The sequence below is a fragment of the Melanerpes formicivorus genome, unplaced genomic scaffold (assembly GCF_026170545.1).
Source record: "Melanerpes formicivorus ecotype bairdi unplaced genomic scaffold, bMelFor1.0.p_v2 SCAF_99, whole genome shotgun sequence".
Taxonomy (NCBI): Eukaryota; Metazoa; Chordata; class Aves; order Piciformes; family Picidae; genus Melanerpes; species Melanerpes formicivorus.
Window position 1 is genome coordinate 2,103,772 of NW_027142451.1, and position 12,097 is coordinate 2,115,868.

Sequence of the window (12,097 nt, forward strand, 5' to 3'; positions counted from 1 at the left end):
GCAGCTGCTGATTGTAGCTCGCTTTCCCTGGTGTAGTTCCTTGCTTTCACATTCAATCAGTTTATAATTGTTTACTCTGGCCTGATTTTGACTGGTGCTGGATCAATCACCTGAACAATCAGAACTTGTTTGAAGATCAGGGTATTGTCTTCTTTCTTTGCTTTTCTCCATACGTAGAAGACCTGAAGAATTTATAACCATTTCCTGGGTTTCTCAATTAGCCTAATACTGTGTTTAGGATTCACTTCTTAAGGTGCAGCTATCTCTGAAGTCAATATGAAGTCCTTTGCAATATGCTACACCTTGTTGTAGTGTGGCTGCTGAGTTTCAGGCTTTATAAATTTGAGCAGAAATGGAACAAAATTCTTCCGATAGAAGAATTTATGGAGAGGAAGAAGGGTTGAAGGAGAGGATTGGAGCTCTGACATAAAATCCTGAATGGGAAGTGTGCTTGAGTGGCTGGGGAATGAGACTGGAGCAAGTAAGGGAAAGTTCAAAATGTAAAGCCAAAGCCTGGAGCTGCTGGGGTCGAGGGCTAAGATATTGATGCTGCTGGCTTTCATGCATGATCAAAATTACAACCTATTGCAGAAGCTGAATTTAAATGGCCTTTTATTAGTAAGGAAAGAAGTGTGGGTTTCTACCTGAAGGGAAGTTGTAGACAGGCAGAGGTTGGTCTCTTCTCCCAGGCAGCCAGCACCAGAACAAGAGGACACTGTCTCAGGCTGTGCCAGGGGAGGTTTAGGCTGGATGTTGGGAAGAAGTTCTACACAGAGAGAGTGATTGCCCATTGGAATGGGCTGCCTGGGGAGGTGGTGGAGTCACCATCATTGGAGGTGTTCAGGAGGAGATTTGATGGGGTGCTTGGTGCCATGGTTTACTTGTTTAGGTGGGTTGGACTCGATGATCTCAAAGGTCTCTTCCAACCTGGTTTATTATTATTATTATAGTCCTTGACTCTCTCTAAAAGACTGCAAAACTACTGCTGCTATCAGTCACTGACAGCTGAAGGAGCAAGAGCCGGTCTAGAGGTCCTGCTGCTGCTGCTAGGAACTGATCGAGTTTCTTGAAGCTCTATATTTCTGCTTTGCCAACTTCCTTTTCTTCTTGACCAGAAAAACCTGCATAGATGGGCACATGCTGCTGGCTTCAGAAGCTGGTTTACGCCAGAGCTGGGCTGCCCGTGTAGCGGAATCCACTCCTGGGGGTATGGTCTGACATTGCTACAATTTGATTTTGTTACTGCTTTGCTTTTCTCTGTTGGAGGAGTCAAGGCGGCTCACCCAGAAACTCGAGAGCTGAGTGTAGCAGAGGGAAAGCGTGTGTGTGAGCACGCCTGTGCGCACACAGCTTGCTCAGAACAACATCGCCGGCTGGGCAGTGAGTGGCACTCCGGATCCAGGAGCAGAAAGAGTGGGAGGATGAGTGTGAGAAACACATTCTCCCCTTTGCCACACTTGTGTTTGTTTCTTGCAGGGCAAACGAGTTAAAAGTTAATCCTGTTTGCTAAACACCACACAGTCTAAATGTGGATTTTTCCTGGCTTCTGAAGCTTGCTTTGTGCACGCCCGCTACTGCTGCGCAGCATGCCAGCTTCCTCCGGGCCCGCCCCTGCTCGCCGCCTGCACACGGCCTGGACGCCCGGCCGCTCCGAGGCCCGTTCGGGAGCTAAGGGCCGCGCCTTGTACTTGAAGCGACGGCGGATGAGCGGGCATCGATCGGCGGGGCGGCTGCCGTGCGCTGCTCCTCGGCCGGCGAGCTTTGGGCGCAGCGAGGACTGTGCGGTGGGAGACGGAGAGGGGACGAGTCCGTGCTGTATCTTACCGGCACCTCACCTCTCTGCACGCCCCGCGGGCCCCGTACCGGGCGAGCTTGCGCCGTTGCCCCGGGACGGCGCCGCGCGGGCTACCTCCGCGCGCGAGGGGGCGGTGGCTCCCCGGGCGGGGCGGGCGCGGGCTCCGCCCCGCGGCGCGCTGCCGGCCAACGGCGGGGCGCGGGAGTGAGGGGGCGGCGGAGGCGCGGGCCGCGCCGTGGGGAGGGCGCTCCATGGGCAGCGGAGCGGGAGTGCGCAGGGCCCGCGGCGGCCCGGCTGCTGCTTGCGCTCGGCCGCCCGTCTCCGGTAAGGGCTGTGGCCAGGGGAAGTGGGACGCGCCTTGGCGAGAGGGTGGGGGGGGTGGGGAGGTCTCCTGCCGCCGTCGGGAGGACTCGCGTGGGGGAGCGTGGGGCAGGGCGGCGGCGAGTGGCCGGGGGAGCGCGGGCAGCTGCAGGGGGCCTGGTGCCCCTCTTCCGTTCCCGTCGTGGCTCCGGTGCGGCTGCCGCCTCTCCGAGCCCACGCCGTCCGGTGGTTCTCCGGAGCGGTACCGGGAGGTGGCCAAGGGTCCGCCGCCGCCCTGCCTCGCACCTCACGCTGTCTTTCGGCGGTGCCTACCGCGGCCTCTGCCCGTTACCTGTCGCGCCGCCGCTCCCCCCGCCGCCGGGCGGCTGCAGGCAGTCTGGCCGCGGAGGACGTGCGGCTTGGCGGCGGGGGCAGGGCGGAGGGCCGACCCCCGCCCCGGGCACGGAGAGCTGCCTTGCCCTCGGCCGGGGGGCGGGCAACAGCCGGACGACGTGGCCCCTTCGGAAGCGTCTTTTTCTTTCCTTTCTTCCTTTCTTTCTTCCTTCCTTTCTCCCCTCCCTTCCCCCCTCCTGCTCCTGCCGGGGAAATTGTGCTGGGAGAGCAAATTGCTGAAATATCTGGCGCTTTATTTATTTTTTTCTCCCCTTTTTTTTCCTTGGGGACTGGCAGAGGCTCAGCCTGAACCAGAGCAGTCTGGAGGCGTGTGCAGGGAAGCCGCTGGACGTGTTTCTTGTTCAAAGCCAGAGACTCCTGAAGAAATATGAAACACTTCTCGCTAATGAAAGGCATGTGTGCTACGAGGGAAGCTTTTCCCTGCGTGCCTTGTAACGCAGGAGGAGCAGGCGTGAGAGCCGATATTGGCAAGGAAACGGCGACTTTCTTACTAAACTCTGTAGGTTTGGGGCTGCTGCTGCTGCTCCACGGCAAAAGTTTCTCTCGAGTTTTTCCGTTCAGCAGCACTTTGTCATCACTTCCATAACTTCCTAAGTGGTGGCATTACTCTAAGGCCTGTTGCTCGTTATAATAAACAAAAATGCAGCGCGGCTCTAAAGCGACACAGCCTTAAAAGCATCGACTTGCTAGGGGAACAGGTCTAACGCATCATGAGGCTTAAAGCTGCCTGGGGCTGGCCAGACTTGAAAGAGAGGTGTCTTTTAAATCATATGAAAATCTCTGTCTCGATATAAATAGATATCACGCTTGTTAAAAGGAGAGAAAGCTTCCGTGGCTGCCTTTTCTTTCTTCCTTTCTGTAACTGGAAGGCGGAATTGCAAAGCAACTTTGTAGCCATGAGAATTGTGTGGGAACAGAAGAAACTCGCTTAAATATTGGTTAATATAAATCACTCGAGGTGTTGGGAATTGCCTGATTATCTATTTTGTGTGTGTGTGGTCTCGTGTTTTCTCGTAGGGACTGACTTTAACCAGAAGCTAGAGCAGTTAATTTGTGTTCAATCCTGCAGTTTTCCTTCCCCTCCCCCCGCCCCAGCACATGCTCCCTGGAAGGCCAGCCAGATTAATTACAAAAGCAACTGCTTCGACCACGTTTCCTCTGATATTTTTAAGTTGCAAAGATGGAAAATTAATTGAAGTGCATGATAATAACACCTGTTGAAAAACAGAATGGGAGTGTTCAGGCTTTTAAAGGTGCTGCTACCGCAGTTGGTCTAACCAGCTACAGACACAGGCAGCCTGACTTGTTTCAGCCTGCACCTTCAGATGGCAATAACTCGGTTTTGACTAAAAATAATTGAATTTGAGAGAGGTACCCACAACCCACGCTAACTTTTCAGCTGGTGTGTTCCACTCTGGGTTTTTCCCCCCTCCCCCTGCAGTGTTTGCCATATAGGGTAAACATTGGGAACTTCTCCTGATGTGGGGAGAATAATAGGCATTGTGTGAGCTGCTGGAACCATACCTGACTGCCACCTGGAGTTTGCTGCTTTGAAATGAATCTCCCAAGCTGGCAGAGGGAAATCTGCAGTAGCCTCTTCTGGTTTTCATTCTGAATGTGGGTGGTTGCTTAGTTGTACCAGTATAGTCTTCCCTAAGCGTGTGCATTTTTGTGGTGGAACTTCTAAGGTCTGCTAAAGCAGACACCCTTCAACATAACTGCGCTGAGATTTGCACACAGGCTTTGATACTGAAGTCTTTTACAGTCTCGCTACTTTCCTCTGTCCTTCCTTGCCATTCGTATGAAGGTGTAGCAGGCTGAGAAGCCTGCATGCCTCCTTTCAGGATGTTTGCCTTTCTGAACAGAGCTATGACAGGCTGCAGCTTCTTGCTTGGCACGGACTAACGCAAGGAAAATCCATCCTGTCCTGTCTGGTGTCTGAAGAGAGAGGATGTTGAATACAGCTTGATGCACACCAGGGTCTTGCTCATGGTCTATATCTCATCAAGAGTATTTCCAATTCTATTCACTTGAAGTTAACACTTCATGGAAGAGAACAGGTCTCAGAGTAAAGAACTCGATTCTTAAGGCTTCCAGGATAAATATTCAGGCAGGAAACTTTTCTCACAAAGCAATCATACACCACCATTCACTTCTGACCCTCGTTTCTGCCTGCTATTGATCATCACGAAGTGCTGTGCCTGTGACACCAATTTAGATAGCTTCAAACAGTCAAACCCTTTTATAGTACTTGAGTATTGTAATGTAAAGCAAGTTTTGGACAGTACAAAAGTATTATTTCATGTATTTCTATACTAATCAAAACTTTTTTCCACCTCCTTTCCCTCTGGATCGTGAAGGGTTCCCCCTCTGGCTTGTCCAATGGACATTAAGCGGCGCCGATCGTTAACTGCGAGGGCTCTCTAAGCACAGTGGCTGCTGGGATGTTGCGACAGAACGGTGGAAGTAACAAGCGTGCTTTGGGATTAGCCAGACTGTCCACCTCCAACTTCTTCACCATCACTAATTCAGGAAACTGGGTAATGGGACGCAGCACCAAGAGCAGCTCTCTGAGCAGCATCAGCTCCAACTCGGACTGCTATGATAACCCTGTTGTGGATCCGGAGTACATCATGCAGCTGGTGAGCGATGTCAGGAGGTTCGCAGATGTGCTGCTCTATCTGAAGGAAGCCATCCTCTCAGAAGGTATGTCAGTTGTTCTTAGACTTTTCTGGAACTCGCAGCTCCATGTGTTTTGAGCTAGTCTTTACTTGGGTTATTTCCCCTTGCCCTTTACTTTCCTCCCTTTATCTTCCCTTCGGCTCCCCTCTCCTCCGCCAGCATGCTGATTACGGGTAACAGTGGTTGTTCGTTTGGGTTCTGTATCTCCTCATCAGAACACTGTGCAATCTGTGTCATAATCATAACAAGGGGAAGCAGGCTTCTAGCAGTCTGTCTAGACTGATGCCTAAAGTCAGTGAGACTATCAGCTGATTAGTTTTTAATCACCTGGTATTCTTCTATAGTTCCAAAGAATCCTGTTCGACTTTTGTGATGTTTCAGTACTCCAGGCAGGTTTGCCAGTAGTTTGAGTTTAAAGGTTGATTTTAACTGCACTTTCTTCTCCTGCAAGATGCTTGCTATCCTCTGCCAGCAGGTGGGAACTGCAAATCTTCTTCCCTTTGAGGAATGTGCATTAGTAGGGTTTGTTCTGTTAGGGCAAAAGTGTTTGGCTGGTTTTGGTCATCATCAGGAAAGCTTTTACCCAACTGTGTCCATTTCTGGGCCCCTCAGTTTAGGAAGGAGGTTGACTTGCTGGAAGGTGTCCAGAGAAGGGCAACAAAGTTGGTGAGGGGTTTGGAACACAACCCTAGGAGGGGAGGCTGAGGGAGCTGGGGTTGCTTAGCCTGGAGAAGAGGAGGCTCAGGGGAGACCTCATTGCTCTCTACAACTACCTGAAGGGAGGTGGTAGACAGGTGGAGGTTGGTCTTTTCTCCCAGGCAGACAGCACCAGAACAAGAGGACACAGTCTCAGGCTGTGCCAGGGGAGGTTTAGGCTGGATGTTAGGAAGAAGTTCTACACAGAGAGAGTGATTGCCCATTGGAATGGGCTGCCTGGGGAGGTGGTGGAGTCACCATCACTGGAGGTGTTCAGGAGGAGACTTGATGGGGTGCTTGGTGCCATGGGTTAGTTGTTTAGGTGGTGTTGGATGATAGGTTGGACTCGATGATCTTGAAGGTCTCTTCCAACCTGGTCTGGTCCTATTCAGGACCTTCAGGAGGCTCTTCAGGAGAGACAGGCGAGGAAGAAGGGGTGGAGGGGTGGCCCTGTACATCAGAAAGACACTAGATGCCATTGAGATGGAGATTAGGGATGATCGGGTTGAATGCTTGTGGATAAGAATTAGAGGGAAGACCAGCAGGGCAGACACCCTGGTTGGAGTCTGTTATAGACCACCCAACCAGGAGGAAGATGTTGACGAAGCATTCTATAGGCAGCTTAGGGCTGTCTCAAGATCTCCGGACCTTGTTCTCATGGGTGACTTCAACCTGCCTGACATCTGCTGGGAACTCAACACGGCAGAGAGGAGACAGTCTAGAAGGTTTTTAGAATGCATGGAGGACAGCTTCTTATCCCAGGTGCTGCGAGAGCCTACCAGGGGCAAGGCTATGCTTGACCTCCTCTTCACCAACAGGGAAGGACTGGTGGGTGATGTGGTGGTTGGAGGGTGTTTGGGGTCCAGTGACCACGAGATAATTGAATTCTCGGTTTTTGGTCAAGCCAAGAGGGGCGGCAAGAAGACCTCCACTCTGGACTTCCGGAGGGCAGACTTTGGGTTACTCAAGGAACTAATTCAGAGGGTTCCTTGGGATAAAGTCCTTAAAAACAAAGGGGTCCAGGAGAGCTGGACCTACTTCAATGAAGAATTGTTGAAGGCTCAGGGACAGGCTGTGCCAATGTGCCAGAAGATGAGCCGCCGGGGCAGACGGCCAGCCTGGATGGTTAATGAACTTTTAATGGAACTGAGGGAAAAAAAGAGGGTGTATCACCTTTGGAAGCGAGGGGAGGCAACCCACAGAATGTTTAAGGATGTTGCTAGGTCTTGTAGGAAGAGAATTAGGGAGGCAAAAGCACACTTGGAACTTAAACTGGCCTCTACTGTGAAGGACAACAAAAAGTCCTTCTATAAATACATTAATAGTAAGAGGAAGGGGAAGGAAAACCTCCACTCCTTGGTGGATACGGAGGGGAACATTGTAACCAAGGATAAGGAAAAGGCAGAGATACTTAACACCTTCTTTGCCTCAATTTTTACTAGAAGGGCAGAACGTCTTCCTGACAGCTGGTCTGCAGAGCTAGCAGAAGGAGCCAGGGAGCTGCACAGTTTCCCTATGTTCCATGAGGCGGTAGTTGGAACTCTCCTTAGCAGCTTGGATCCCCACAAGTCCATGGGACCAGATGGGATTCATCCTAGGGTGCTGAGAGAGCTGGCAGATGAGCTGGCCAAGCCACTCTCCATAATTTTCCAGCAGTCCTGGCTCACTGGCGAGGTCCCAGAGGACTGGAAGCTGGCCAACGTGGTGCCCATCCATAAGAAGGGCCGGTTGGATGAGCCAGGGAATTACAGGCCTGTCAGCCTGACCTCAGTGCCAGGCAAGATCATGGAACAGGTCATCCTGAGTTCAATAACACAACACTTACAGGATGGCCAAGGGATCAGGCCTAGCCAGCATGGATTTAGGAAGGGCAGGTCCTGCCTGACCAACCTGATCTCCTTCTATGATCAGGTGACCCGCCTGGTGGATGTGGGGAGGCCTGTTGATGTAGTCTACCTGGACCTCAGCAAGGCCTTTGACACCGTCCCCCATAGCAAACTGCTGGCCAAGCTGTCAGCCCATGGCTTGGACGGGAGCACACTGCGATGGGTTAGGAACTGGCTGGAGGGCCGAGCCCAGAGAGTGGTGGTGAATGGTGCCACATCCAGCTGGCAACCAGTCACTAGTGGTGTGCCCCAAGGATCAGTGCTGGGCCCTGTGCTCTTTAACATCTTTATTGATGATCTGGATGAGGGCATTGAGTCCATCATCAGTAAATTTGCTGACGACACCAAGCTGGGGGCAAGAGTTGATCTGCTGGAGGGTAGAGAGGCTCTGCAGAGAGACCTGGACAGGCTGGACAGATGGGCAGAATCCAACGGCATGAGATTTAACACATCCAAGTGCCGGGTTCTGCACATTGGCCACAACAACCCCATGCAGTGCTACAGGCTGGGGTCAGAGTGGCTAGAGAGCAGCCAGGCAGAGAGGGATCTGGGGGTGCTGGTTGATGGTAGGCTTAACATGAGCCTGCAGTGTGCCCAGGCAGCCAAGAGGGCCAATGGCATCCTGGCCTGCATCAAGAACAGTGTGGCCAGCAGGAGCAGGGAGGTCATTCTGCCCCTGTACACTGCACTGGTTAGGCCACACCTCGAGTACTGTGTCCAGTTCTGGGCCCCTCAGTTTAGGAAGGATGTTGACTTGCTGGAACGAGTCCAGAGAAGAGCAACAAAGTTGGTGAGGGGTTTGGAACACAAGCCCTATGAGGAGAGGCTGAGGGAGCTGGGGCTGCTTAGCCTGGAGAAGAGGAGACTTAGGGGTGACCTTATCACTCTCTACAACTACCTGAAGGGAGGTTGTAGACAGGCTGATGATGGTCTCTTCTCCCAGGCACCCAGTACCAGAACAAGAGGACACAGTCTCAAGCTGCGCCAGGGGAGGTTCAGGTTGGATGTTAGGAAGAAGTTCTATACAGAAAGAGTGATTGCGCTATGGAACGGGTTGCCCGGGGAGGTGGTGGAGTCGCCGTCATTGAAGGTGTTCAGAAGGAGACTTGACGGGGTGCTTGGTGCCATGGGTTAGCTGTTTGGGTGGGTTGGATTGGTTGATGGGTTGGACACGATGATCTTGAAGGTCTCTTCCAACCTGGTTTGGTTTATTCTAATATTCTATTCTATAGCAATGTTATCATGTCAACAGCTGAAATGAGACACTCTTTGACATACGTGTCTTGAGTGATGAAGATCTGCACTGGGCTCTGTTTCAGGTGAGTTTGCACCCAGCTGAAGCAGCCCTATCAAACGATGTGAACAAGTCTCAGGAGTGTGGTAGTTCGAGACTCATGGCCCCTTTGTTCATGTCACTGTGGCTGAGCATGCAAGATGAGCAGAATTATTTATGAGATGGGGTGTCTGGTGATTGCTGACCCTGAGGTAGGCATCCTGCAGGAAAGGCCTGGCAGAGTCCTGGAGCCCAGCAGTTTCCACGCAGCAGTTGTTAATTAATGTCCGGTTTCAGATGTTTGGAATCGGATACACCAAGCGAAGGTGGCAGACAGGAGCTGCCTTGTTTTATGATGCATAGTGGAATTAATTTGTTCAACAGTATTGTGCATTTGAAGGGTTGTTAATCTCTGAGAGAGCTGTGTCTTTGCCCACAGGTGGGAGTGGATTGTTGGTTTTTCCCTCTGTCCTCAAATCTCCCTGTAGCGAGTTCTGCAGTGCTGCACTGGCTTACCGTTGGCTGGAGAAAGCTTGATGGTTTGGGTTGCATTTGTCCTGTCTTTGGAAATGTTTGCAGTTTTGTGCCCAAAAACACGCACAGTTTTGCAAGGGTAACTGCACACACTTCTGACACACAATTCTGCTTCATAATGCTCGCAGATCCTGAGATTAGTCACATTAATTTTTCCAAGGTGGTGTGAACGGCAGCGACACAAAAAACAGCTCTTCCTTCTTTTGGACAGCAGTCATCTGTTAGCCTGATGGAGGTTTTACTGAATAGTAGAATTGTGATCTAAAGTTTCTGGAATAAAAGCTAAACAATGCAGCTAGAGAAAACAGGGATTTCGGTGTATGTTGTATGTCTCTTGAAGCAGTTCAGAAGTGGCAGATGCCCAGGGAGGTGGTGGAGTTGCCATCCCTGGACGTGTTTGAAAGCCATCTAGATCTGGTGCTTGGGGACGTGGTGTAGGGACAGGCTTGGAGGAGTGGGCAGAATGGATGGGCTTGGAGGGCCTTTCTGGTCTGAAGGAGTCTATGTAAGTGAGCTCTTGCATTTGCCTGGCCACGATTCAGAGTCTGCTCTGGGCCTCAGCCTCTAACTGCTGTTCTCTCAGTGACTCTGTCCACTCGGTCACAGTGCTGCTGCTTTGGCAGACTTGTGTAGAGACTCATTCCTGTGCCTAGCCACTTCCCCTTGGACCCTGTGGCTTTAGGGTTTGATCTTGGTGATCAAGCTTGGCTGTTCCACTGCTGGGGTCTGCACCAGTAGGTAGGTTGATTCCAGTGGCTGCATGTCCCGGATGCTGTACCAGCTGAGGGTTGTGTTCCCTGTGCATGTTGTCTGAGCTGCCTTGGAGGAGCCTACCAGTTATGCACCCTCGATTTGCTCAACAGTTTCCTGATCTGGTGATACTAGTACCTTGGGTGAAAAATGTAAGCTGTTTTGGATTGTAACTGGTATTCATGTCTAAACTAGCCCATGACTACCTTTGGTTGTAGACCTCTGCAGTGTTTTGTATAGAGCTGATATGTAGGTCGATCTGTACCATGAAGAATAACTTGAGCTCCCTTTTAAGGAGGGAGTGCTATACAAGGGAAGTGCTCTGTAGATTTCAAGGCTCCTTCTCTCTCTTATGCTACTATAATTTCTCACAGCAGTCTGATTGTCACACTGCTTGGTTACATTTTGGATTTTACCAGCTGCAGGGTAAACCCAACCCCCACACTGTCATTGATGACTTTCAAGCTCTCACTGAACTGTGTGTGTTGTATAAGCTGAAATCTAAAAGTACCTTGGAATTGCCTTTCTGGCACCGAGTACAAAACATAAATCCCCCCAAACGCTTCCATCCTCCCTCAAAAACTCCTAACTCCTGGTTTAGTCTAGTCTAATCCAGACCTGTAAAAGAAAACCAAACCTGTGAATGTAATAGAGTTGAAAAGTTTGTCACCTGTTTAGGTAGGAAGGAGCTGAGTCCCGCGGGGTCCGCGTGGAGCGGCGGCGGTGGGAGTCCCGCGCGGGGTCTATATTTAGTATGTTTCAGTTCTTGCTGTCTTCTCTAAACATGCTCTCTTACCTCTAGGCGTTGTACTCACTGGCTGCAATGATCTATTGTTGCCAGTCAAGATACTTAACCAATATCTTCATCAGTGATGGTGTCTGGTGTTGCTTGAATCCAGGTCAGTGAATCTGGTGCTGTTTCAGTTGGGTTTGATGTGATGGTACTTGATGACAGGCTGAGCCTGTGGTGGGTGTCCAGTTCTGGGCCCCTCAGTTTAGGAAGGACATCGAGACACTTGAATGTGTCCAGAGAAGGGCAACAAGGCTGGGGAGAGGCCTTGAGCACAGCCCTGTGAGGAGAGGCTGAGGGAGCTGGAGTTGCCTAGCCTGGAGAAGAGAGGCTCAGGGGTGATCTCACTGCCCTCTACAACTGCCTGAAGGGAGGTTGTAGCCAGGAAGGGGTTGGTCTCTTCTCCCAGGCAACCAGCACCAGAACAAGAGGACACAGTCTCAATCTGCACCAGGGGAGGTTTAGACTCGAGGTGCGGAGAAAGTTCTTCACCAAGCGAGTCATTCATCATTGGAATGTTCTGCCCAGGGAGGTGGTGGAGTCACCATCCCTGGAGGTGTTCAAGAGGGGATTGGATGTGGCGCTTGGTGCCATGGTCTAGTCCTGAGGTCTGTGGTGACAGGTTGGACTCAATGATCCTTGAGGTCTCTTCCAACCTTAGTTATACTGTGATACTGTGGCTGTCAGTGCACCGCTCTCTTGGTCCAGTCTCCAGTTAAATGTCCATACAAGAGAGGGTCTATCACATGGCTGGTGTTAGGAGGGATGGTTGTGATGTCATTAGGTCTGTGTTTGATCTGAAAGGTCTTCCTCACTTGTAGCATTTGTGCCCCGAGGTCAGAGAACACCAAAATGTATTGAAGAGGCTCAAAATAAGCTGATCTTTCTTCTAAGAGGAGAGTTGAAACAGCTCTTCTGCCTTTCACACAAGCATTTCTGAACTCAAGAGTGCATGCTGAATCCAGATCATTCCCTGC

At 51.2% G+C, this 12,097-nt stretch overlaps 1 protein-coding gene across 3 annotated transcripts in view; it reads left to right on the forward strand.

Moving 5' to 3' along the window:
- Nucleotides 1-2,028: 2,028 nt before the first annotated feature.
- The window catches only part of ARHGAP29 (Rho GTPase activating protein 29), a 76,493-nt gene continuing 66,424 nt past the window's right edge, over nt 2,029-12,097 (forward strand). For 2 of the 3 annotated variants that reach the window (XM_068166294.1, XM_068166296.1), the window contains exons 1-2: nt 2,029-2,119; nt 4,870-5,215. In XM_068166294.1, the coding sequence (XP_068022395.1) occupies nt 4,954-5,215 (262 nt within the window). In that variant the 5' untranslated portion in view covers nt 2,029-2,119; nt 4,870-4,953. The remainder of the gene's footprint in view (nt 2,120-4,869; nt 5,216-12,097) is intronic. The other variant, XM_068166295.1, reaches the window with a different exon arrangement.